The sequence below is a fragment of the Melanerpes formicivorus genome, unplaced genomic scaffold (genome assembly GCF_026170545.1).
Source record: "Melanerpes formicivorus ecotype bairdi unplaced genomic scaffold, bMelFor1.0.p_v2 SCAF_48, whole genome shotgun sequence".
NCBI lineage: Eukaryota > Metazoa > Chordata > Aves > Piciformes > Picidae > Melanerpes > Melanerpes formicivorus.
In genome coordinates this window covers 4,645,911-4,669,548 of record NW_027142400.1, presented here as the reverse complement: position 1 = coordinate 4,669,548, position 23,638 = coordinate 4,645,911, and the positions used below count along the sequence as shown (strand labels likewise).

General features: G+C 40.5%; 1 protein-coding gene across 3 annotated transcripts in view; it reads left to right on the top strand.

Moving 5' to 3' along the window:
- The window catches only part of AKT1 (AKT serine/threonine kinase 1), a 72,811-nt gene extending 49,972 nt beyond the window's left edge, over positions 1-22,839 (top strand). For all 3 annotated transcript variants that reach the window (XM_068160255.1, XM_068160254.1, XM_068160256.1), the window contains exons 6-14: positions 1,051-1,182; positions 1,323-1,388; positions 3,053-3,121; positions 3,834-3,959; positions 5,141-5,269; positions 9,843-10,057; positions 15,646-15,733; positions 20,368-20,470; positions 21,190-22,839. In XM_068160255.1, coding sequence (XP_068016356.1) covers positions 1,051-1,182; positions 1,323-1,388; positions 3,053-3,121; positions 3,834-3,959; positions 5,141-5,269; positions 9,843-10,057; positions 15,646-15,733; positions 20,368-20,470; positions 21,190-21,269 — 1,008 coding nt within the window. In that variant the 3' untranslated portion in view covers positions 21,270-22,839. The remainder of the gene's footprint in view (positions 1-1,050; positions 1,183-1,322; positions 1,389-3,052; positions 3,122-3,833; positions 3,960-5,140; positions 5,270-9,842; positions 10,058-15,645; positions 15,734-20,367; positions 20,471-21,189) is intronic.
- The last annotated feature ends 799 nt before the right edge of the window (positions 22,840-23,638 follow it).

Sequence of the window (23,638 nt, the reverse complement as noted above, 5' to 3'; positions counted from 1 at the left end):
CCCTGTGGATTGTATGAAGGTGTTTCTTTGTGTCTTTATCTGACCATGTGTCAGTTTGGGGAAAACTAAGTTTTTAAAGCACAAAGCCTTCCACCAGTGTCACCACAAAGTATGTGCCAGCCTTGTGTCATGTCAGTGGTTTTAGACTGATGTAGGTGGCTTCTTACATGTCACTCTGAATTAGGCTGCCATTAGGCTTCTGTGGTCTTGATTGAATGTAGATGCGTAGCAAGAGCAGTATCTTTATCTTCATAGAAATGCAAGAACCACCTTGTTGGTCAAATAAACACATTCTTCTGAAAAAAATTATTTTGGGATCCTGGCATCAACTGTGTTGAAAAATTAGCAGACATTCTTCTCATTCAGCTCTAGGGAAGAATATGAAAGAAGTTTGCTGTTGGGAGCATCTTAATATTTCTCCCCAGTCAAGGCTACAGTAGCCTCTGGCTGTATAAATCTTGCTTTTGCCGTGTTGGCAGTGGTCATTGACATGACAGTACAGAGGCTATCCTTAACTTAGAACAGATTCTGATTTTCCAAGATTTTTCCTAATGACAAAGATGAATGGCTAATCTGTGAGGCAGTCTTTTTGCCTCTGGGTTTTGGTTCTGTTCCATGAAGTACAAGAATGCTGGTCTCTTTAGGAGGTGGGCAACATCAGAAAAAAAGTATGGGTTTAATCCCTGATATCAGGACAACATGTGCCTTCTATAGAGTGTCTGCAATGACAAAGTGCTCAAAATGCCTATGGATTAATAATAATATGTTGAGTGGTATTTGCACAGTTGAGTGTTGAGTCATCTGAAAGAGTATTCTGGTAATTGAAAGCTTACTTTTTTCCCTAAATAGCTTGATGGATTATCTTAGGGAGTGCACAAGTATTCATTTCTGTGGAAGAATCGTGTCTAGTGCTGAATTCTACTAAGCAAAAGGGTTAAAAAGAACACCACAGGTGCAACGTATTCTCATGTGAATGAGAAAATCTAGTCTGGAAGTAATATACTACTTAGTTCATGTAATTAAGTTCTTGTTTATCTGTATTGTTAACAGACAATGAATGAGTTTGAATACCTTAAACTACTGGGAAAAGGCACTTTTGGAAAGGTCATTTTAGTCAAAGAAAAAGCAACTGGACGGTATTATGCTATGAAAATTCTGAAGAAGGAAGTGATTGTAGCAAAGGTGAGTAGATGGGAAACTTGGGACAGCCTTCGGGAAAGGTCATACCAAAGATTCTCTGAGTACTTGTAAATTATTAGTGTTTTAAATGGACTCCTCAGCTGGGGAATCCCTTTGCTGACTCCCTTCTGCTTGTGTTTCAGGATGAAGTAGCGCACACGCTGACAGAAAACCGTGTTCTGCAGAACTCACGGCATCCATTCCTAACAGTAAGCTTTTCTTTCTGCTGGGTGTAGTTTGACATTGTGACAACCAAGACTTTCCTTTTTTTTTTGGTTGGTGTTTTTTCGTTTGTTTGGGTTTGGTTTTTTTTTTTTTGGTTATTTATATGATGCCTCTGAGATCTGTGCCCTCAGTGAGGCTGTGTATTTCAGTACTACTGCCATTTTTGGGAAGCACAAATTAAAGTGCTTTTAAAATTCATCTGATTCTTGCAGAGCATGTACTCAGAATCTCTTGAAGACAGTGTTTCAGGGTTTGGTTTGACTTCATGGCTCACTGACTTAATGACTTGCTATCTCCAAATGCTTGGTCTTCTCTTCATGGTAGAGATCAGGGTGACCCTAATCTTGTGACAAACAAGTTTGGGAAGATACAGTGCAGGGGAAACCCCTTTAATTTTGATTGTCTTTGTTGTTTTTTGAAGTTCCCAGATGCAGGTCACTGTGGAATCAGTGTTGGTTATGCCAGCCAAAAGATAGTGGTGGGAGGATATGGGATGGAACAGGGAAGAAGAGGACTTTGCCTTATCCACTACTTTGCTTTTGAACTGGCTTAGCTGTAAAATCAAACTGTATTTTCAGTTCAGATCTCTGGTGCCAGCAATTTCTTTGAACTGAGTTTAGATACCAAAGTTGTACTTCATGATTTTGTTTCTAGTATTTATTACAAGTTGTCTCTGAATTATTTCCAACCACATAAGCTCTGTAAGAGACGTGTCAGATCCCAGTTGTTTCCTTTGTCCAAGTACATAAGTGTTTTGCTGAAATCTAGACCTTTTAAACATAGCCTCTGAAAATAAATATTGGCTGTATTGGTTCTAATCAGTAAATGTTTGTTGCTGCATCTAAAACCTGATCCTCTGTCACTCTGCAAAAATACAACTGGTTTAGAAATGCCACCCCTAGCAGTGAAGATGATGATATAGTATGTGGTATTTTCTTTTTAATGCTTTCTTAAACATTCAAAACAAGAGCTGCCTTGAGAAGGCAGCTATGAGACTGGGTTATGACCAAAAAAAAATTGTGGCAGACTAGTTGATGTTACTTTTGCCGCAGGAATACATGTGACAGGACTGTGCAAAGGCACATTATGATGCTCTGTTACACCCTCTGTCCAGTCTGTTTTTGTGAATCGCTCACAAATTGACAGCATTGCTCAATCCTCTGGCAGCCTGTCAGGAGGGAGAAGTTGCAGGCAGCAAGGCAGACATCAGGAAGATGGTGTTTGTAAATATATGTGTGTTTTATATAAGAGGGCTTGTAATAAGTGATTAAACCTTGTGCTCTGGGGTTTGGTTGTGGCCTCTTGTCTAAGAGATGAAACTGTGAGAGCTTGTGGCCTGGGGAGGAAACTTCAGAGGTGCTATCAGTACATTTTGTATCAATGGGACAGGATTTTGTTTCACAGAATTGTAAGTGTTCCTGATAGCTTCTACAAGGGATTTAAAAAAATGTTTTATTAAATTATTTTAGGGAAATAATTCGGTGGTATCTTAGTCCTCATCTGCAACAGGAGTTTATGTAAGATATGATGCATAAGTATGTAAGATCAAACGACAAAATGTCCACTAATATCGAAAATTCCATGTCTGTCTACAGTTCTGAAAATCAGCATGATCTGTCTTCTGAGTTTTGCTTTAAATCTGTTTCAGGCTTTAAAGTATTCCTTTCAGACACATGATCGCTTGTGTTTTGTTATGGAGTATGCTAATGGAGGGGAGGTAAGGAAAATGTAACAATGTTCAATACTTTAGGATTTTGTGCTAATACTGCTTGACATTATTATAGCTAAGGTCCACGTTTGCAATTCTAATTAATCCAAGTTGTCTCAGTTAAAAAGAGCTGTTTGCACGTTTGACTAATATTAAGAATTAAGACTCTTAACTCTAATTTTAGAGAATAGATGTCTTGGGTGTAGGGTCATATTTTACATGACAGCAGCATACTGTAATTTGACATGTAGTAATTCAAGAATGCAAGGTTGCTTTCTAGTTGCTCTGTGGAAAACTTTTAATGCTTTTTAATGTGTGTTGTGAGCACATGTTACTTTGGAGGGAGAACTAGAAACAGCAAACTGCTGTTATAGTCAAGAAGGAAAAGCTGGAATATTAACGTGTCTTTAAAATGTGCTTTAAGCTGTAGTTTCTATATGTAATTATAGCTCAATCAAAATGAGTTTTCATAATTTTCCACATGTAGAAGAATGTGCATCACACAAACTGGTTATCAGTGTGCATCTGTGACTATGAGGTACAGTTGTTGTCTAATTGTTTAATTTATGGTGCTTTAAAACACATTTGGGGACACAGCTGAGTGAGGATGGGAAGGAGTTTTCTCTTAGGTAATCTCACACTCCAAGCAGGAATGCTTCAAAAGTGTGAGATGCAACTCAAACATGGGCAATCTAAAGGTAAAAAATTACTGTTCTTGCAGTTGTTTTTCCATCTGTCAAGAGAGCGTGTCTTTTCTGAAGACCGGGCTCGGTTTTATGGAGCTGAGATTGTTTCGGCACTGGATTACCTACATTCAGAGAAGAACGTGGTTTATAGAGATTTGAAGGTATGAAGAAAAATAATGCCATAGGCTTTTTGGGTTGAGGCTTTTTGTGTGTAGTCACAAAAACAAATGAACCTTAATTCTAAGAAGTTATTTCCTGAATGAACTTTAACATAGCAGTTATTGCAGCTCTTGGACTTGACTTAACGTCTGAACACCTCTATAGTCTGAGAGGTTGTATAATTCATTTAGCAGAATCCTGGCAGCATTTTGGAGAATATTAAGGGGTGCTGAGCTACTTGGGTTGTATTTTCACTTGTCTGCTTATGTTCTAAGAGAAATTTTGCTGGCTTTTCTGTGTGGTGAAACATAATCCTGGGTTCTTTAACTCGGGTCTTACTAGATTCATGTAAACTCATGCTGTGTGGAAGTTGCTCTTCCTTGCAGTGTGCTGTGCAGCACTATCTCCTTAGCACCTCCTTGCAGTTTGAAAATTGGGTAAGCCTCAAGTTGCCTCAGGGCAAACAAAATTGGGAAATTCTTGAGGAAAATGCAACAGCTTCCCCCCAGCCCTGTCCTAAGAAGTGTTTTCAGGAAAGGATGGGGGCACACAGGTAGTTCATTTAGGAGCAGTCTAAAATGAAGCATGCTGCATAATGTTTTCAGGCTACCTCAGAGTAGTTTTGGGATTCCTGCTGGGATTGTGTCTCCCGTATCACCATGATTCCTTTGAAAGTGTGCTTTATTTTGTACATAGTATCCTGAAATCTGGATGGCTTCTCAAAAGTCAGTGGTGCAGGCTAGGATGAATACCATGTGCTGAGTAAATCTGTAAAATAACTCTGATGTAAATGGCCTCTTTGGAAGTGTTTCTTTAGCCTTGCATTTGATTTTTGTTTCAGTTGCTGTCTCTACTGTCTCTACAGTTATTTCTTTAAATCATTTATAGTAAAAGCAGGTACAAAATTGTTTGAGAGGGGATACTTAATATACTTTTAAAAGAACTAGTGTTCTGTTTGTACTAATATTCTAGAAGCACAAATACAATGCCTACATACCTAATGTTCCCTAAAGAAAGGGATGTAAACGTACATTTACATCGTATGTGCTTTGGCAGCTACTGTGATTCTGACCCCAAGTGAGAAAGAGGTTGAAAACTGATCTGCAGAAATTCATGTTTCTCCTTGCCTTGCTCAGAAGCATTGTGCCATATGTGATGTCTTTCATTTGGATTTTCTTCTCAGTTGGAAAATCTTATGCTGGATAAAGATGGACACATAAAAATTACAGACTTTGGACTATGTAAAGAAGGCATCAAGGATGGAGCAACAATGAAGACTTTTTGTGGCACTCCAGAGTATCTTGCACCAGAGGTATGTTTTTGTTGGCTGTTGTACTAAATTATCTTCTGAAATGACATCCATGATAGCTGTAGCGATGGGGAGTACAGTTCCTGTGCCATAATGTGTTCATACAGTAACTGCTATTATGTAACAACACATACTGAGAATCTTTTATTCATCATGCTCTGGGACATAACTTTAGCATAATGATATGTGATAATTTTCGGGCAGAGTAGTGTCTTCCTTCCTCTTCAGGGAATATTTGCATTTTACTGGAACAGTGCTTCCTTCTTGTGTCAGAAATCTAATTTAAAGATAAACCTCTAAAGCCATTTCAAATGCTCCATGATGGGTTGGTGACTGTTTTGCAGTTTGTTTCCTGTATGTTTGCCTGTTTCAAAGTTATCAACAGGGCTTTGTTTACAAAGTAAAAACATTCTCCAGTCCCTTTACTTTTTGAAGACAGTATAAAGGGGATGCGTTTTCAGAAGCATGGTAGACCAAGCTTTTCCTGCAGTATTTAGCATGGTGCACATTACAAGTGCCCACTGTTTCATGACTAATATTAATTTGAATTCTTCAGTTTTAAAGAACTAAATCCAAGCAGGGGATCTTGGTCCCCAAACTATGTGTTTTGGGGATTTTTTATTATTTTTTTACTAATTTTTTTTTTTCAGTCTAAAATGCAAATGTGTGCTTTCAGCTTTCATCTTGGAAATGTTGCTTCTGAGAGTTATGCAACACAGGTGGTGTTACAGCTGTGTTAGTTGCATGCAGATCAAAAGCAAAATGGTGTGATAGAGGATAGATGTGTACATGGTATTTAACAGGCAGACGCTAGTTCTCGCTACCCACGCTTGGAGCTGTCTGGAACCAGACTGCCTGTATTAGTAGGGCACCAAGCCTGAGCTGACGTGGTGTGCCTCACAGAAGGGCTGGCTGCCTTGTGGTGGGTGCTTTGCTACCTGTGGCGTTAAGACTTCATCTAGCTTGGAGCACAGGCAGAAGCAAGCCTTGGCCTGACAGCAAATTATAGATGGTTGGCACAGAAGAGGGAACTGGGGTTGTTTAGTCTGGAGATGAGGAGGCTGGGGGGAGACATCATTGCTCACACAACTAACTACCTGAAAGGAGTTTGTAGTGAGGTGGGTGTTGGTCTCTTCTCCCTAGTATCAAGTAACAGAACAAGAGGAAATGACCTCAAATTGCACCAGGGGGGGTTTAGATTTGACATTAGGAAAAATTTCTTTACTGAAAGAGTTGTCAGGCACTGGTACAGGCTTCCTGGGGAGGTAGTGAAGTCACTGTCCATGGAGGTGTAAAACAAAATTTAAAACAAATGTGTGGACATGGCACTTCAGGACATGGTTTAATGGCCATAGTGGTGGTAGGGCAACGGTTGGGCTTGATGATCTTAGAGGTCTTTTCCAACTGAAACAATTCTATGATTGGCACAGCCAGGATGTATCCATTCTCTAAAATGGGGCACTTGGGCATTGCAAACCTTTCTTAAGTTGAACTGTGCAGAAGTGGAAAGTACGGAAAACCAGAGCGGAGGAGGAGTATTTCTACTGAGAGCTGATTTCTTTGCTGCCCAGCACTTTTGCACTCTCTATTTGCATAGTGGTGGCAGCAAGCTCTTGGCTTTTGTTTGTATTTTTTTTAATTCTCTGCTGCTTTCAAGAGCCTCCAAGTCTCTTCATAATAATGAACGTGGGCATCTGTTGAAGTAGCTTGCAGCAAGGAGGTGGAGCCAGTCGCAGGATAGCTGCCAGCTCTCCATGGATCCCCAGAAATATTCAGTGAATCTGAACTAGGGTCCATGCACCACAATTTGAAATTTATTGATGCAGGGAGTAACTAGCAGCACGCCAGAGTGGTTTTTATTCATAAACAGAGTTTTTATTCTAGCTTCCGTCTTAAAATCACTTGCTGAGCTTCAGTTTCTCATCAAGGATTTTATGAGGAGACTGAAAATACTCATTGTTTTGGTTTTGTTTTTTCCTAACTTGGAATGTGGGGATTCCCTGTGCAGGTGTTACGTTGTTTCTGTTATATTATTTGCTATTATTTTTCTTTTTAATATTTATGATGAGTTGGCTCATCCAAAACCCTGAAATCCTTTTGATTAACCGAGCTCTCCCTTTTACTTGCAAATCCTATCTGTGGGTTGAAGTGTTAAATTCTGGAGGCTTTTGTCATCTAGCTGATAGCATGCAAAAAATGTGGAAGTTGCACACAAGCGATACTCCATACCTTTAAGGTCAGACATCCTTAAAAGCAGAGTCTCAATCCTGTCTGCATTTGTGACTTGCATCTGGCACAGCAGTGTGTTTGTACAGTTGTTGCATTGTTGGTTTTAGGTTCATACTGGAATCTGGTGCATGGATGACAGTGACTGAACCATGTCAACTTTGATGGCTGTGATGTTTACAGCTGTTCTGCCTTCTATTTCAAATTCTGTCTCACAGCAGTGTAGAGCTGCTTGTTAGGAAATGATCCCTTACTGAAGTGAAATGACCTTGTTACTTTACTGCTTCCTAGCTATCCTGTGTGTTGCAATAAATGAGTGCAATACCTTTTTGGTTACAGTGTATTTTTGATACTAAGACCATGGCTGTGTTTTGTGCAGTCACTTATAGAAGTGTATGGTCTTTGTGGCAAAGAACTTAGAAGAGATAAGCATTTTATATTCTCTTTAGAATTAGCGAAGGTGAAGAATTGTAGTTAGTAGTCCAGTTTATCATCCAGGATCTTAATATGCTGACTAAAGTAACATTTGAAATATTTGCTGCATTTCGAAAGCACCCATCTCATTTGCTCCATACACAACAAAGGCCTTTGTGGTTTTCTTTTTCTTTCAGTCTCTCCCAGTGCATCTCTTGCAGCAGTTTAAGAAATAAAAATAAAATTGGAGGCCCCATGACTGTTTTATTTTAGGTAACCCAAGTGTAGGGGAGTGTGAACAGGAAGAGCTTATTGAACGAGGTGACTCAGAGAGTGTTAACTGCATTGTCACACAATATCTCCTGAGAACTGAAGGGCCATGATGCCTCGGGAAGCATGAGGCCGGCTCCTGGAATCCTGTCCGGCCGGCAGCTGTGTCGACCGTATACATGTACGGGGCAGCTGCACAGCCAGCTGTCGTTTGGTGTGAATCATACAGCAGGGGATGCTGTAAATAGACCAAAGTGAGGTAATCTAATACCTGGCACCCTTTTGCTTTTACTGCAGGCCCTTTCCCTCATTCAGATAATTAAGGGGAATAATTAGTGAATAAAGGAAGACAGAATGCAAACAGTTGTTGTGTGGAGCGTCTCGATGCTTCTTTTTTGTGTGCAAAACTTTATCAAGATTTGCAAGAGGTTCAGATCCCGCTTTTTTTACGCTTGACCAACTGCATTTGGCCCTTTCACCCTTTTAATTTTGAGTGTGAAGTATTCTGAACTGTAGCAATGTAAAGCTCACACAGATGCCATGCAATAAGAAAACACAATGGTGGTACTGTTGTGGTTTGTCTCTTAAAAAGAATAAGCAGTTCAGTGCAGACTTGTGAATAGAGTGAAGATGACAACTAAAACTTGAGGACAGAATCTGGAACGTGAGACTGTTGGCATCAGCTACAGACAACTGTGTAGGAGACACAAAGTCTAGAGACGTTCTTGTAACATCCACTTCACAAGACACTCCTGACTCCCCTCAGCAGCCTTCTGTGCAGAAGATCAGAAATGCACTAAGACAGAGCTTCTCTAGAGCAAGCAGGAGAGATGTAGGCCACTACTGGGGTCCCAAGTCCCCTGCATCAGCCAGGGCTTTGTTTGGTAGAAGTGCCCAGGGGAAGAAAAGAATGAACTGTACTGGGTTCCTTCATCTGTGAGACCTGGCACAAGTCCACCCCAGTGACAGTTCCTGAGTTTGCAGCCCTCTAAGCAGAGGCAGGAGTGTTAGAGCTAGTAAGCAAGTGCCTTTAGAGAGGAGCAAAGAGGAGGAGGGGAAACATTCCAGACAATGTGGCTGTCATTTTACGGCCTTACAGATGGTCAAATGTTAGAAGCGGCATTCTGGTTCTTAGCTTTTAATGTAGATTAGGCATTTAGTACTTGTGAGCGGTCATACCCACCTGTTGGAGGGTGCAGGTTGATGCGAAGATGATACGGAAGTTCAGCTTGTCACCTGTGAAGTACAGATTGATGTTCTTTTCTCCACATACTGACTCCTTGTTGATTTGGGGGTTTTCTAAAAAAACTGTATCCTATTTGGAACAGTCTGTAATGAATAAGTGAGACTTTAACAGCTGTGAGAAGAGTGTGAGAAGAGTTCTTGGCCTTTGGACTTTTGAAGGTTGTACTTACCATGACCATAACATGTGAGGGAGGATGGGAGAAGGAAGCTGCTGTAATCTACCCATGTCTCCTTTTGCCCTGTCTTCACACTTAGTGCTGTGATGTGGATGCCAGTTCCTTTCAAATGGGTCTTCTGCAAATATGTCATTGGTTGATTTGGCTGTGGTGTGTGAAATGGGGGGTGAATTTTGCCTCTCAAGTTCTGTGTTCATGCCTGGTTTGGGAATGTCTCCTAAAGTCTTTTCCTTATATTTCTGCAGGTGCTGGAAGATAATGACTATGGTCGTGCGGTGGACTGGTGGGGTTTAGGAGTTGTGATGTATGAAATGATGTGTGGCCGTCTCCCTTTCTACAATCAGGACCATGAAAAGCTCTTTGAACTTATCCTTATGGAGGAGATTAGATTTCCACGCACACTGTCACCTGAAGCAAAATCTCTCTTGTCAGGTTTGCTGAAGAAAGATCCTAAGCAAAGGTGAGACTGTTGCTGAATAGTTGCAGTCATGCTCTTAGAAAAACTGATAAGAAAAAAGAAAGGCAGGAAAAACATTTTCTGTTAAAGGCTTCACAAAGAGTAAGTGCTGTGTAGAAGCATGTCTATGAACGGGAGCTGTCTTGAAGACCAGTGGCTTAAAAGTGACCATTTCTCTGCTGCTGTATGAAATGCCAATATTGCCACCACTGAAAAACAGTTGGAAATGGTACCGCATAAAGGGCTCTGGCATGCACGAATGCCGGGCGTTCATTTAAAGTTGAGGACGGTATCTTAGGTAAAATCGCAGTTTTGTTTCTAACCCATTCAAAATAATCACCCATCAAGAATGCAGCAAGTGGACCTACTGATTTTTGGTTTAACTTTTAACATGAGCTGACACAACAGATAGTGACAGGAAGCAGCTTTGGGGATCAGAAGGCTGGACTTCAGAAAGCGGTAGGTGCTGTTGGTGCACAACTGCAGCCTGGGACAGAGTGAGCTAGCCGTGCCGCTGGGCATAACGAGTCCCATGGCTGCTCTGGGTTACACGCTGCTCTATGCCAAGTGCTTTCACCTTCTATCCCAGTGTCAGGCTCCTTTCAGTTTTCAGAATTACTGTTTAAATCTGTACCAGTGATTTAGCATCCTGCTTTGGGCAGTAGGTGGTGGTGTTCATACTGTGTTTGTGGTGGAGTTTATGCCATGCCTCATCTACTTTTCCTGTTTCCTCCTTTTGTTTTGCTATGCTGTATTATTTTAAAAGTAACCCTTGTTTTAAAAACAGAAAAAAAATACCAAAACAAAAAATCCCAAGCCCTTAGTGGTTGACAAACAGAAAATAGAACAAGATCCAAAACGGATGTTGACCTTCGTGCAAAGATAAACATCACTTTAAAAACGTACTATTGTGTCAACCCAGACACAATAATAATATTGTGAATATGCTCCTGGTCTCCTGTCCTTACTTTCCACTGTAAATGGGCCCCATATAGGAAATCTTTCATGTGAGGTGCAAGCAGAGTATTTGGACTTGTTTTCTGATGTTTGTTTAGTCTGTGTGTGTGCGTGCACATAGCAGGAAAATGGGTTTTATCGGTATATGGATACTTGTAGCAAGGGCTTTTGTCACTGCTGTAGGTTATTTCCATAATTTTTTTAAATGGAAAATACTGCTGAGAGGTCTTGTAATGCAAATCCACAGTTTGTACTGCCAGAGGATTCAACTTAGCAGTGACATGGGGTACTGGGAACAGTTGTAGTCAGGAACATGGCCAGCTCTATACTAGGTGGCAACAGCTGCGCACCCCTCCTGAACCCGGCGCCTGCAAGGGGACCTCCAAGAGAAGGTTGTCTAATTGATTAGAGCCCCCCCCAGGCACTGTGCTGTGCAAGCGTTGTAGCCCCTGCCAACAGGATTCCTGTCCACGAAAGTGCTGGGTTAAATACAATTGTGACCCTTCTGTAGCTTATTCAGGTGGGGCCTTTCAATCACTGGAAACACAAGCAGCATCTGCTGTAATTTGTTCTTAAAGGAGCATCTCTGATGAACCAAAATGCAATTTGTTTACAAACAACAAACGCCCACTTGTTTCTAATTACAAGGCTTTCCCAATGCCAATAATTACTCCACAATATGCTCATTTTATACAAATAGCCACTTCTTCACACGTATCTTCTGCAGGCTTGGAACCAGTGATGCTCTGATCTGTTGGACAGATGATTTTCATGCTGCTGATAGAATTGACTGTAGACCAGACAAGCCCACACACATGCCTGCAGCTTGCTAATTACACTCATTGGTGCTTCCCCAGTTTTTGGATCATGGACCGTTCTTAAATACTGGTTTCTCACCAGTCATTCTCCCAACTTTTTAACTGAAGTTGTGAGTGTTCTATAGATCCCCTGCACTTTGTGGTGTTTCAGGCAGTACAGAGAACTGAGCTGGGAGCACTAAGGGTAGAATTCCTGTCTTGTCCTTCAAGTTTTATGTCCTTTGGACTTCATGGTCTGATTCCTGAAGTGGGCACCTGGCATACTTGATGGCTGACTCAGAGTTCATGGAGCCATATTGAAGGGAAACAATCGAGTAGCTACGAAAATACATTCAGTCAAAAGTTAAATAATGTGCACTAGTCTGTCTGACATTAGCCTGTTGACGATGCTTTGGGGAGCCACTGTGGAATCCAACAGAAATCCCCTCTTTCACAAAGCTTAGTGGTGAACAGAAGTTGGTGTCATTGAAGCATTGTCTGTGGAAGAAAACACTAAATTTGGCAGTATTTAGTAACTTCTGATGAACTTTAGAGTGGGATGGAGGAGACAGCCAAAAACGCAAGCAAAATGAAACTAGGAGGTGTTGGCCCTTCCTGTAAAATCCTCAAAAAAACCCAACAACAAAAAAGGCTGATAAATATCCTCATCACTGAGCTTCATTTTTAAGTTAAATACCAAGGAGCTAGGGAACTGGGACCTGAATCAGTGAATTAAATCTTAAAAATTACTTCTTGTACCTGAGCTGGATACATAGAAGCAGTCTTAATGCCCTGTGTTTGGTAATACCAGTTCAGTTTCAAACTCCTCAGGGGAAATGAGAAGAACAATAAATTGCATTCTGCTTTCAATCATGGCTGTTTTCTAAATTTGGTTATGTAAAATCCATTTTGTAAGAGAAAAGGGATTTTGAAGTTTCTTTTGGGATTGATATAAGTTTATTAATTTTGTAATGTGAGTTGTACATTTTGGGAAAGGGAAAAAGCTATACTGTAAATATTTCCTTTTAATATGACCTGAAGTTCAGTGCCTCGCAGGCTCTGAATCTTGTCAGGTTTTAAGCTTGAGAGAACTTCAGGGTGGTTTCATCTGAGTTTTGATCACACATTTCCACTGTATGTTTTAGTGGCCTGTCATAGGTCAGGGTTGTTCACCCTCTTTCAGATGGGGGTTTGTCATAAGCTGCTTCATCTATTTGTGTCTGCAGTGTTATTGGACCTTTGGAGGAATGAGAGGAAGAAAATGCAGCATTTCACAGCTATTAAAAAATTGAATGACTTCACAGAGTTGTAGCTGTGGCTTTGGAACAGTGATAGTCACTGTGAACTGGTGCTCAGTCCTTGCAGCCACACAGGGCATAGAGAGAATGAACTGATGGTGTTTCTTTCTAAATCCAGATGTTCACAGAATATCAGGGTCAATCAAACATTTACCTGCATGAAAACCAAGATCCTTGTTTTCTTTTCCTTGTGAAAGGCGATGATTTATAGTTAAGATGCATGTCTGTGGTGGTCTGCTATGGGAAGGGTAGATGCCTTAGGCAGATTTGCTCTCAGACATATCTAGGTCTGCTGCCTATGTAGCTGCTGGAGTTGGAAGAGGTAGAAGTGACAGTCATAGTGACTGCAGGGTCTGGAGGTGGTCCCAACTAGGTGGGATTGAAGGAACTCCCAAGCAATACATAGTTTCAATGTATTTTGGAAGAAGTTCATATCCAAAATAGCTGATTTCTATAATTTTCCCACTCACTTTGAATGGATCAGTCTAATAGTATTTTTAAAAGGTAAGTTAAACATCTGGGGTTTTTCTTGGCATCTTCCTGATTGTGTCAGCCCTTCATGGAACAAAGGCTTCTATTAGATAACGTATTCTCCAAGGCACTCATACGTGGCTGCAGCCAGCAGCCTTCCTGTATGCTTCTGCAACACAATTCAGGTTCTTCTTAGCTCAGAGTCACTCCTGAACTTCTTGTGCAGTCTGTTGACATCTGTGAATAAAGAGGATCCACTCCACCCTCTTCTTCAGCAACCATTATGTGTGCTGGGGAAGCAACAAGGAGCTTGGTAGAGATTTGGCAAATCCTCTAGACCTGTGGGGAGGTAGCTGAGAGATGACTACTCACAGAGTTTGTCTCTGTTCCCAGGCTGCCCTGGAGTTTGTCTCTGTTCCAGGTGGCTCTGCAGCTGTGTAATGTGCTGCCAGGCACCTGGAAAAGCCATGTCTGTCTTCATTTGGCCTCTGGGACTCTAGGATGAACCTAAGTTTATCTGTCTTAGAACTTAACCTGGGGAAGGAGAGCATCACCCCAGTACTTTGCTACTGGAAACTGGGCACCTGTTCCACTGCACATTTCCTGAAGGAACATATAGGACCAAACCCCTTAGGTTGCTGTGCTACTAAACAGAAGAAGGCCAGGAAGCAAGCATGGACTCTGAACTGCCAGGCATCTCTGCTGCTTGATCCCTCTAGTACAGCTGTGGCCTCTGCCAGTTTGCATTCTCTGAAGACAGTGCTTGGGTAGTATGGGCAGCTGGTCACTATATTTGACCCCTCTGCTAAATGACTGTCCAGTGCTGTCCTGATAACACTGTGCCTTCAAGTTACATCTGAGAGCACGCAGTTTAGTCTCACCCTGTGAGAACCCCATTTTGATGGGCTTTTGCACAGCCTATGCATTATACTTCCCCTCCATCCCCAAGTAATCATGCCACTAGGACTGCAGGGTTACCTTGGGGCCCAAAGGCGATTTAGGGCCAGCTGTTGTGCAGCACAGATGAGGCCTGACTGAGAGGCTTGGCTTCAGGTTCAAAGAACAGTCCTTGGCCTTTTTTTCTGTAGCAGTATAACTCTGGCCTTGGTCATGTAGAGCCATGGTTCCAGGCTCTCAAAATCAGGATAATGGTTCACTTGCCAGTGGCATCAAGAATCAGAGAACAGGCAGATTCTACAGGTCAGCCTGGATGAACATGGTGCCACCTCTTGTAGTTAAAATCCTGAACATCATCTTAACCTTGTTACCTGAAAGTACATCTCCTGCTTATTACTTGGTACATTTTATGTTTTCTCTCTGCATGCCTTTGCTTGCAGATGTGATGCAGCCTTCTTCAGGAACATTTTAGCCTCCACAGCAAAATTTAAGCATCTGTTAGCTCAAGACTGCAACTAAACTGATTGCATCTATAAGCTGCGTGGACGGTTTTATTTTGGAATAAAAGTGCTTTATCTTGATAGACCTTAAGTCAATAAACCACCCTTTGTGCTTTTGTGAAGCCAAGGAGGGGGAAGGATTTGCATACAACATGATATTATCACTGCAGATGTCAACTCTTTTCTTTAATGGAAATTTAAATCAGGTTGCATAAATCAGTTTGTCTTAAAAATCCTTGCCTCTCTTGTGCTTCAGAATCAAATTCAGTTTTACTGCTGGCATCACTGCTCTAAAAAATTGTAAGGGGTAGTCACTTGCTAATGTAGCAAGAGAGAGGATGTGTGGCTCAGAGGTTTTTACTTGCAGGAATTGCTGTGGTGTCTCGATCAGCATCTTTACTGAAGGGCAGGTCTTTTGAATTGTGATTGTTTGTTGGTTTGTTTAAAAGAGTTCTAATTTTGTTTGTTAGCACATTTCAAGTCTTCTCGTGGAACTGTGTAGAAACCTAAAAGAGACCACCCTGCAGCCCTTGCACAAATATGAAGCAAATACTAGAACTTCTCCCAAACCTCTTATATAAACTCACAAATTCTTAATTAGCATTTAATAAAAGTTGTGTGAGATAAATAACTGTGCTCAAACATTTGATTGCTTCTTTTGCCCCACACAGGTTAGGTGGTGGTCCTGATGATGCCAAGGAGATTATGCAGCACAAATTCTTTGCTGGCATTGTTTGGCAAGACGTCTATGAGAAAAAGGTACTTTTGTATATACAACAATTGTCCCAAGGTGAATTGTAGCTGTGGATATACTGACTGTTTCAAATTGTGTTGCCATCTGTAAGGTACACAGAAGTCCTTCACAGAAGAGGTTTGCAATTGTTGGGTTTTTTTTCACAAGGCTAAATCCCTTCATGTTTCTTAAAATACTGTAATAGGATTGATTCAGAACCAAAGGTTTTTTTCACAATGAGAGGAGTATCTCTCAATGAGATACCTATTGCTGTGACTGCATAAATAAGAAGTAACCAAAGTTGCTTCCATATTTAGACAGTATGTAAGCTTTTCATTTTCCTGTAATTGTTGTTCCCATTCCTTGCTATTAACTGACATACACCCTGTGAGCCTAGGAGTTATTGTTGATTCCTGAGCATCTGAAGCAAATATTCCTAGAAGCAGTAGTGGTGGTTGGGCTGCTTTTTCCCTTTGCATTTTTCATGTCTCACATGATTAAATTAGACTGAATAGGCAAGTGCAGAGAAGTGCAGGCTTTTACGTCAATCCAAGTCTATTATTTTTTTGTTTTAGTGACAGATGTGAAGTCTCTGCACTTCATGGCGTTTGTCACTGGTTTTCCTTGAGACCCAATGAGTTTTTAGGCTTTCCAGTGAGAGCCTCTGGAGTCAAAGAGCCCAGCCCTTTCGGTATGAGTGTTTCATCATCTGTCTATGCCTCACTGCCCCTTCGTTCATGTAACTTTCTTCACTCCTCCAGGATGCTCTGCTTTGTGTTCTCAGGGCAATCTGTTGTTGCTCTTTCCCCCTTGTTTCTCACCAGTTACATTTTCTATAAGGCTCATGTGAAATGCAGCTAAGCATAATGTGAGTGTGTTGCAAGGCTCCCATGTGCTGGTGCCACAAGAACTCACTCAATCCCAGCCTTTCCCAATTTTTCTCCTCTCTGCAGCCTATGCAATATCAAATCTCATTTGATCTTTAAATACAGTTTAGTTCTTTCTCCAGCTGTTTGTACTAGGTAAGAAATTTAGCAGAGTCTGAGTAGTAATTATTTGCATTATTTTGGTAAAACTGTGATGATCTGTTAGCACTGGTTGTGTGCTTAGAAATTGGAGCCTAGCACCTCTGATTTCCACTTTGCAGTGGGAAGATTTTGTAGTTGTACCCAGGCACTGGACAGGGTATTCTGTTTCTTTCTCTTCTTTTGCTTCCTCACAGATTTGTGTGGCTAAAGGGAACTGAAAAATCATAAAACAAGTTTTTGTGCCTTTAGACCTCTGTCCTTTCAAAGCATCCCTTGAGAGAGAGCCATATGTGGTCATGAGGGCAAGAGGCAGTCATACTGAATTTTTTCATTTGGTATAATGTGAAAATTGTATCTGAATTACTGTTCCAAACAGGAGGTTATCCCCATTTTCACCCAGCTGACAAGCTGCTGAATATTTGGGGCTTTGCTATTTTTTTTGCAACTTAAGATAAAAAGTTGGTAGTGGGGTTCAAATGTTCTTTAGTTACTTGTTATTCAATGGTAGTCCTGGTTCCTTGAATGGAGGAGGAGTCACAAGCTGAAGGGAATTTATTTAAAAGTAGAAATGAGAAAGCCTTCATAAATTGTCTAATCGGAGTACTGACTCACATTGTTGTGGAAACAACCAGGGAATTCCAAGCATTAGCTATTTTGGAGAAAACAGTGTGCAAATAGAGGCTGTTTCTGACCTCAGCATAGCCAAGGAGGCTATTCTGGCTTTTCTCCTGTCCTTTCAGTGTGTGTCTGAAATAGCCACTCTGTGCAAATGGAGTGATTTCAGAAAGCCTGTGAATAATTGCTGCTTGCATTCTGGGTGGTCCAAATGGGATCTCGCAGCATTTACCTGAAATGTAGCCTAGCAGACAAAAGCTGAATTTTGTCAGCTGCCTAGAGCTGTTCATGTACTCAGCTTGGTTACTTGCTATCTACAGATAATGGTGAATGTTTATGGGTATAGGCTTGGGGTAATCGAGAGCACTTACTTTGTAATTAAGCTTTTTGGAACAATAGCTTGGCTGTGAATTTTAAGTTTCGAGTAACTGAGGTTGTCCCAAATATTTAAAATGTTCATTAGACTCTCCTGGATGAGCTATTTGTCTGTGGTGAAGTATTTCACCCACCCACAAGCAAACCATATGCAATGAGACTTTAATCACATGCTTTTTCTGGTATTTTTCTTTTGTCTCTTAAGCCACTGTAAGCCTGCAGGTACCATGGTGGTCTGCAGCAATGGGAGGATACAAGTGGCACCTCTCTGCTAGTCGAACTGCAGAGATACTGCAGTGACAGCTTTTCAGTAAAACAACATATTTGCTTGGTAAAGCCAACATTAAAGCTTTCTGTGGCTTCCCCTCTGTTTCCAGCATAATGTTCTGAATTTGACAGCTGGGGGAAAAAAAGAAGTCTTGTGGGTGCATCATAACGTGTCTCAAGTTGCTTTTAACAGTTACTAAAATAAAAGGGAAAACGATACAGGCAGTGCAAGGCGAGCCCATTATACATGTGTTCTGACTCGGGATTGCTGCTCCGAGTTGTTCAGATGTGCATAGTTCAGGTGTCTGCTGCAGTGCCCAAGTCCTAAATCACTCTGTGCTGCACACAGCACGCCAGAGCAACTGGGAGCATTATGGGTGCCAAAACCACCATTAGTTTAAAAGAACAGATAGAACCATACACACTTGCACAGCTTGTCTAAAACAGAGGTTTGCTTTAAGCAGTATGCAGAAACCTGCTATAGGAAGAAAGAGAACAGATACAAAATGGGGAAGAAGGAATGCTCATCCTCCACAGGTTTTTTACATATAATGTACTGCTGTGACTTGGTTTGGAATAGAGTTATTAACATTTCAATGTGAAGCATTTATTCTTCAGTAGCTCCAGGAGGGCTGTGAGTCTTAGAGTGACTCAGCTTTGGGATATCCTGTTTCCTTTTCCTTCTTAAATTCAGGACATAAAGACCACTTCTAAAGACCTAATTATTTTGACAAGAACATTTGCCAGGCTTCTTTAAGTCAGCCTTGGGCACAAGGGATCATTAGTAATTAAAATTGATGAATCTATACTGTAATTGTGCTCTCTTATAATTGCCATAATGTTTATGTCCCTTCAAAAATTAAGGTTGATTTTAAACAGTAAATGTTCCTTTGTGTTTGGAAATAGTGCCATATGTGTAGATTACATTTCTTAAAAGTCTTTACATTAAAAATGGAATTTCATTGGATTGCTGTTTGTAAGACAGGACAACATTCTGTTAGGTGTGCAAAGCAGATCTGAAAGGTGATCCAAGTGATAAGGAGCTCAAAGCTAGTGCTTTACTTATTTACCAGATTGCCAAGCAAATAATTCTTCAGATCTAGGCTGAAGGAAAAAATGGGGGTGGGGAAGCGTTTTTTTGTACATTCAAAATTTGCTGATGTTTTCCAGGTAGTGATTCCTCTTGGTGGTGTTATTTCTGTAAGAGCGAAAGTGCCAGTCTCGAGGTCACTGCTTAATTCCAGTTGGAGCAATTTACCATTTGCCTTGATAAACCTTTCCCTGCAGTTTCGGATTGGAAGCCATATACATCCTCAATCACGCTCCCAAGTTGTTGCCTGATGTGGCTCTGTGCTATTAAAAGATGACCATGCTTAACCCCAGTGGTGGGCGAGCTGAAGCCCTGTGCTGAGAGCTATTACATGTCCTCTGTGGGAGGCTGAGGAACAGTGTTTGCATTCTGTTTGCCGCTGCATGCTGCAGCGGGGAGGTGAGCGAGGCCTGAATCCCAGCTCTGCTGCCCTCCAAAATTGTATGTCTTCCAACTCTGTGCATCTGTATGCAGCCAGCTCTACCACCCCACTTTCCAGACGCACTCTTCCTCCAGCCCCAGTCAAGCAGCTCTGCTCCATCTGGAGTTCCTTTTGCCAGAGCTTGCCTAGGTACACATGGATAATTTCTAGCCTGCCTGCCCAAGCGAGTGTCAAGAATAAAACCCAAATAGTGCAACTCATGATGTAACACAAGGAAGATGTTCACTAGGTGTGCTTGTTGGTTTTTTTTCAAGCACTCCAGATTTTCTGTGTTCAGAGTGGACACTGAACTGCTTTTGGGGGACTAGGAGTGTAAAAGCTGCTGCCTTATCCTAAATTTTCCCAGATTGGTTATATCTACAGCAAGTTGCAGTCAGCACTGCATGGGCACAGGAGCTCTGTAGCTGAATATTTTTGATGAGCATTACAGCCCTTGTGGTGATATATCGTCTAGCTGATCGATTTGGTTTCACTAAGTATCTTTCTTACCCACTTTCATCCTCCTCAAGCATGAAATCTGACTAGGTGCAGTTGACAATTTCCATATAATTAGGTGGGGAACCTGGATATCCTATTATTTTTAAACATTCGTAAGCATATTATTTATTACTTGAAGAAATGTTAGGATTCCAGGTTTTTCGTTGTACAATTTGCCTTAAGACAAATGCACACCTAAATAAGTAGTTCATGGTTCCTTCTTTATGAAATGATTTTTAAACTTGTATTGAGAATGTGGGAAAAGGCACTGTAGCTTAAAACTATTTCAAATTCTACCCATTTCAAACAGTACTGCAAGACCCTGTAAACAGACAGGATTTTCTTTTGTTTGTTTGTTTTTCATAGCTTGTACCTCTGTTTAAGCCACAAGTTACATCTGAAACAGATACAAGGTATTTTGATGAAGAATTTACAGCACAGATGATAACAATCACTCCTCCTGACCAAGGTAAAGTTTTCCCTAACATTTCCCATTCTGTTCTCCAGACTACCAGAACTAATTTGCTGTAGCATTACCTGGTCTCTGTAGGCCATGTGAAAAAAACCCACTAGTTTAAACTTGCTAGGTTTCCATATATGCATTTGATGAAGAAGTTGGTAAGTTGATGTGAAACTTTCCATGTATCTTTCTAGTTTGGGAAATGAAAAACCTGGTTTAGAAGACACTGAAATGATTTGTACTGTTGTGTTTCCCAAATCCCCAGATTCTGACTAGAAAATAATTCTGTCGCTGAGTTTTGCTGGTGTACGTCTGTACATAAATGCATACATACGCACACTGTGCATATGCAAGCAGTCAACTGAGTAGGGGCTCAGGTCTGTATTCAATCAGAATTCCTTTTATTTCCCTGTTTGATGGCTCTGCAATAGCAATTTCCAGAAATTCAGAGCACTGAATATGGATTTACACAGTACAACTCTTAGCAGTTTTAAATGGACATCTGAACAACTATTTCCATACAACAATCAGGGGCTTCTGTGATGCCTGTTGAATGGGGTATGATTTAAGACATCCTATTCCATTGTCTTTTTGAGTTGCAGAAAAAAGTGACAGTGAAATTTTCTTAAATATTTCTACCATGCATCATCTTAACTGTTGTTTACTTAAACCCAAAAAGTTAGCAAGTGTTGCCTACTTGTTTTTTGACCCTTTTTTTTCCTTCCCAGACGACAGCATGGATTGTGTAGATAACGAGAGAAGACCTCATTTTCCTCAGTTCTCCTATTCTGCCAGTGGAACCGCTTAATGTTTTGCAATGTTTTCCCATTCAGAAACAAAACAGACTGCATTTTGGGGACCTTACTTCAATGGACACTAGAGAACTTTCTATATTATCTGAATTACAAACTGTGTTTGTATTACAATTTAGATGAATTTGTAGGAAGCCTCACAGATTCTGTATTTAAACCAATTCTTCAATGCATTTTTGAGAAGGAAAACAGATCCATTCTTAAAGTATTATGTCAAGGCTTTTATGCTGAATGACCATAGGTTTTTAAGAATACACACCAAAACTGTTTACTTTAGAAATAATTAAGATGTTCAACATATCAGCAACTCTGACAGAAAATCCCCTTATTTTATTTATTTCATACAGTTCATTAAATATAGAATCTGCACTCTGAACAATTAGATTTATATAGGAAGATATAAGACTTTAGCAGCTAGTGCAATAATATAAACAACAAAGTGAACAAACTCTGGAGGGTTAAGGTTCAAACTCATTTTGGACAGCAGTGAAGTGTCATCTATCTCCAGAAAACCAACTCTAGAACAGCATTAATGGCCTCAGTGAGGTAATTCAAAAAGCAAAAGTTATTTTTCTTATAACATCTGCTACAAGACATTACATATCAAACCGAATCCAGTGGAATTGCCACACTATACAGATGAGTATTCCGTTCTAGACAGCGCGTTTAATTGTTCCGTTTGCATAGATTTTAGGAATACTTCATAGGATTGGCTTCTCAGAACCTAGAAAATGCTTGGTTTACCAATCTAATATGGAATGCAGTGACACAAAATCACCCACTTTTCACCACTGTATAAAAAAATACCATACAGATCTAAGTGAGAAATTATCTTAATGAGTGAGTCAGCCAGACAAAAGTACATTTTTGGCACTGAAGTAATGACTTGTTGCCGCCTTTGTTTTTTTCTTGTTTTCTTTTGGGTTTTTTTATGAAAAGATATATGAATATATATAAACACTTAATGATTTTTTGGATCATACCAGACCATTTCTTTATTCTTGAGTGTGCATTAAAGGCATCAGCCAACAGTTCATGGTGCCTTCTCACTCTTGAAGATTCACTTTAGCAGTGTTTCCCATGTATAAGAGAAAAAACCTAGGTTGAAACTTCGGATGTGTTTGAATAATATTGGTGTTCAAAAAGTGAATTTTTTTTTTTGTTGTTGTTATTCTTCATTTTTAATCTTAGTGGAAAATTCCCCACACCCTATTTTTGTTGTATCATGTTTTCTTTGTAATTTTCATAAAAGCAGTCTTATTCTGTCTCTGCTGTGAATGAATTTATTCCATTGTAGGTTGCGTTCTCTTAATTCGCCTTTTTTGCGTGTGTGTTCATTTGACTGTATAAGAGATTCCGACATCTGCTGCAGTTAGCTAGCCTTTCATTTTTTTATTTGAAAGGGAGTATGTTATGAAACCCCTTGCTTCCCCTTTCCATCAGAAACTGCTGTCTTTGCATAGAGAGCCCATCTTCCTGACATTTTTAATGGCATTCAGCTCTAGTCTTTTTACTCATGATATGAAAGTTTCCCTCCCAATACTTAAATAAAAATTGCTTTCACAAGTTAGGTTCTTATTTCTTGCGGCAGGAGCCTTCTGAATTTGTAGAGTTGCAACAGCTCCAGTTTCTCAAGTTCGATGCGCTTGTCATTGAGGGACTTGGACTTTTCTGCTCCTCCTCAGTTGTTTCATTTCTGTGCTGAAATTTATTCAAAGATGTTTTTGTAAAATGTTTTGTTAAGAGAACAGGAGGACCCTGTGCCAGAAATAGTTGTCTCGAGGTGAATGAGGACAGGCCTCATGTTGCTGTCCTGCTGATGCCAATGAGACTCTATTACTCAGGCCTTAATCTTAAAAGGTATTTCTATTCCAGTCGCTTGGGCCAGTGTACAATGTATAATACTGTGTTTACTTTCTGAGGACTAATATTTGCTTCTAGGAGGTAGTTACACAAGGCTGGAATGTCCCCTTACAAACAAGGATGCAGAGAAAAATAGAACATCCAAGAAAAATGCATTATGCTTCAAACAAAGCACAGAAGTTGCAACTATAGTAAGGCATTAAACATCCAAAGCATTTTTTGGTTCAAAGAATAAACTGTAATTTGCAGTACAATTTACTACATATTCTGTGAAAGGAGAAAAGGTGAAAAAAAGTGGAATTTGTGTCTCTGTAGAGACTGATGCTGGACAGCCTGCCCCATTCTGCAAGTCGGATCTCCTAACTGCTTTCCTTCTTTTGCTTCCAAGCCTTTCATCCGAGTTCCCAGCCAGCCCAGGGACGAAGTCCAAAGAACTCTTCTGCAAGTCTACAAGCCCTGACAAGTTCTGAACTAACACGCTTCATGCATCCAAATATAGGCA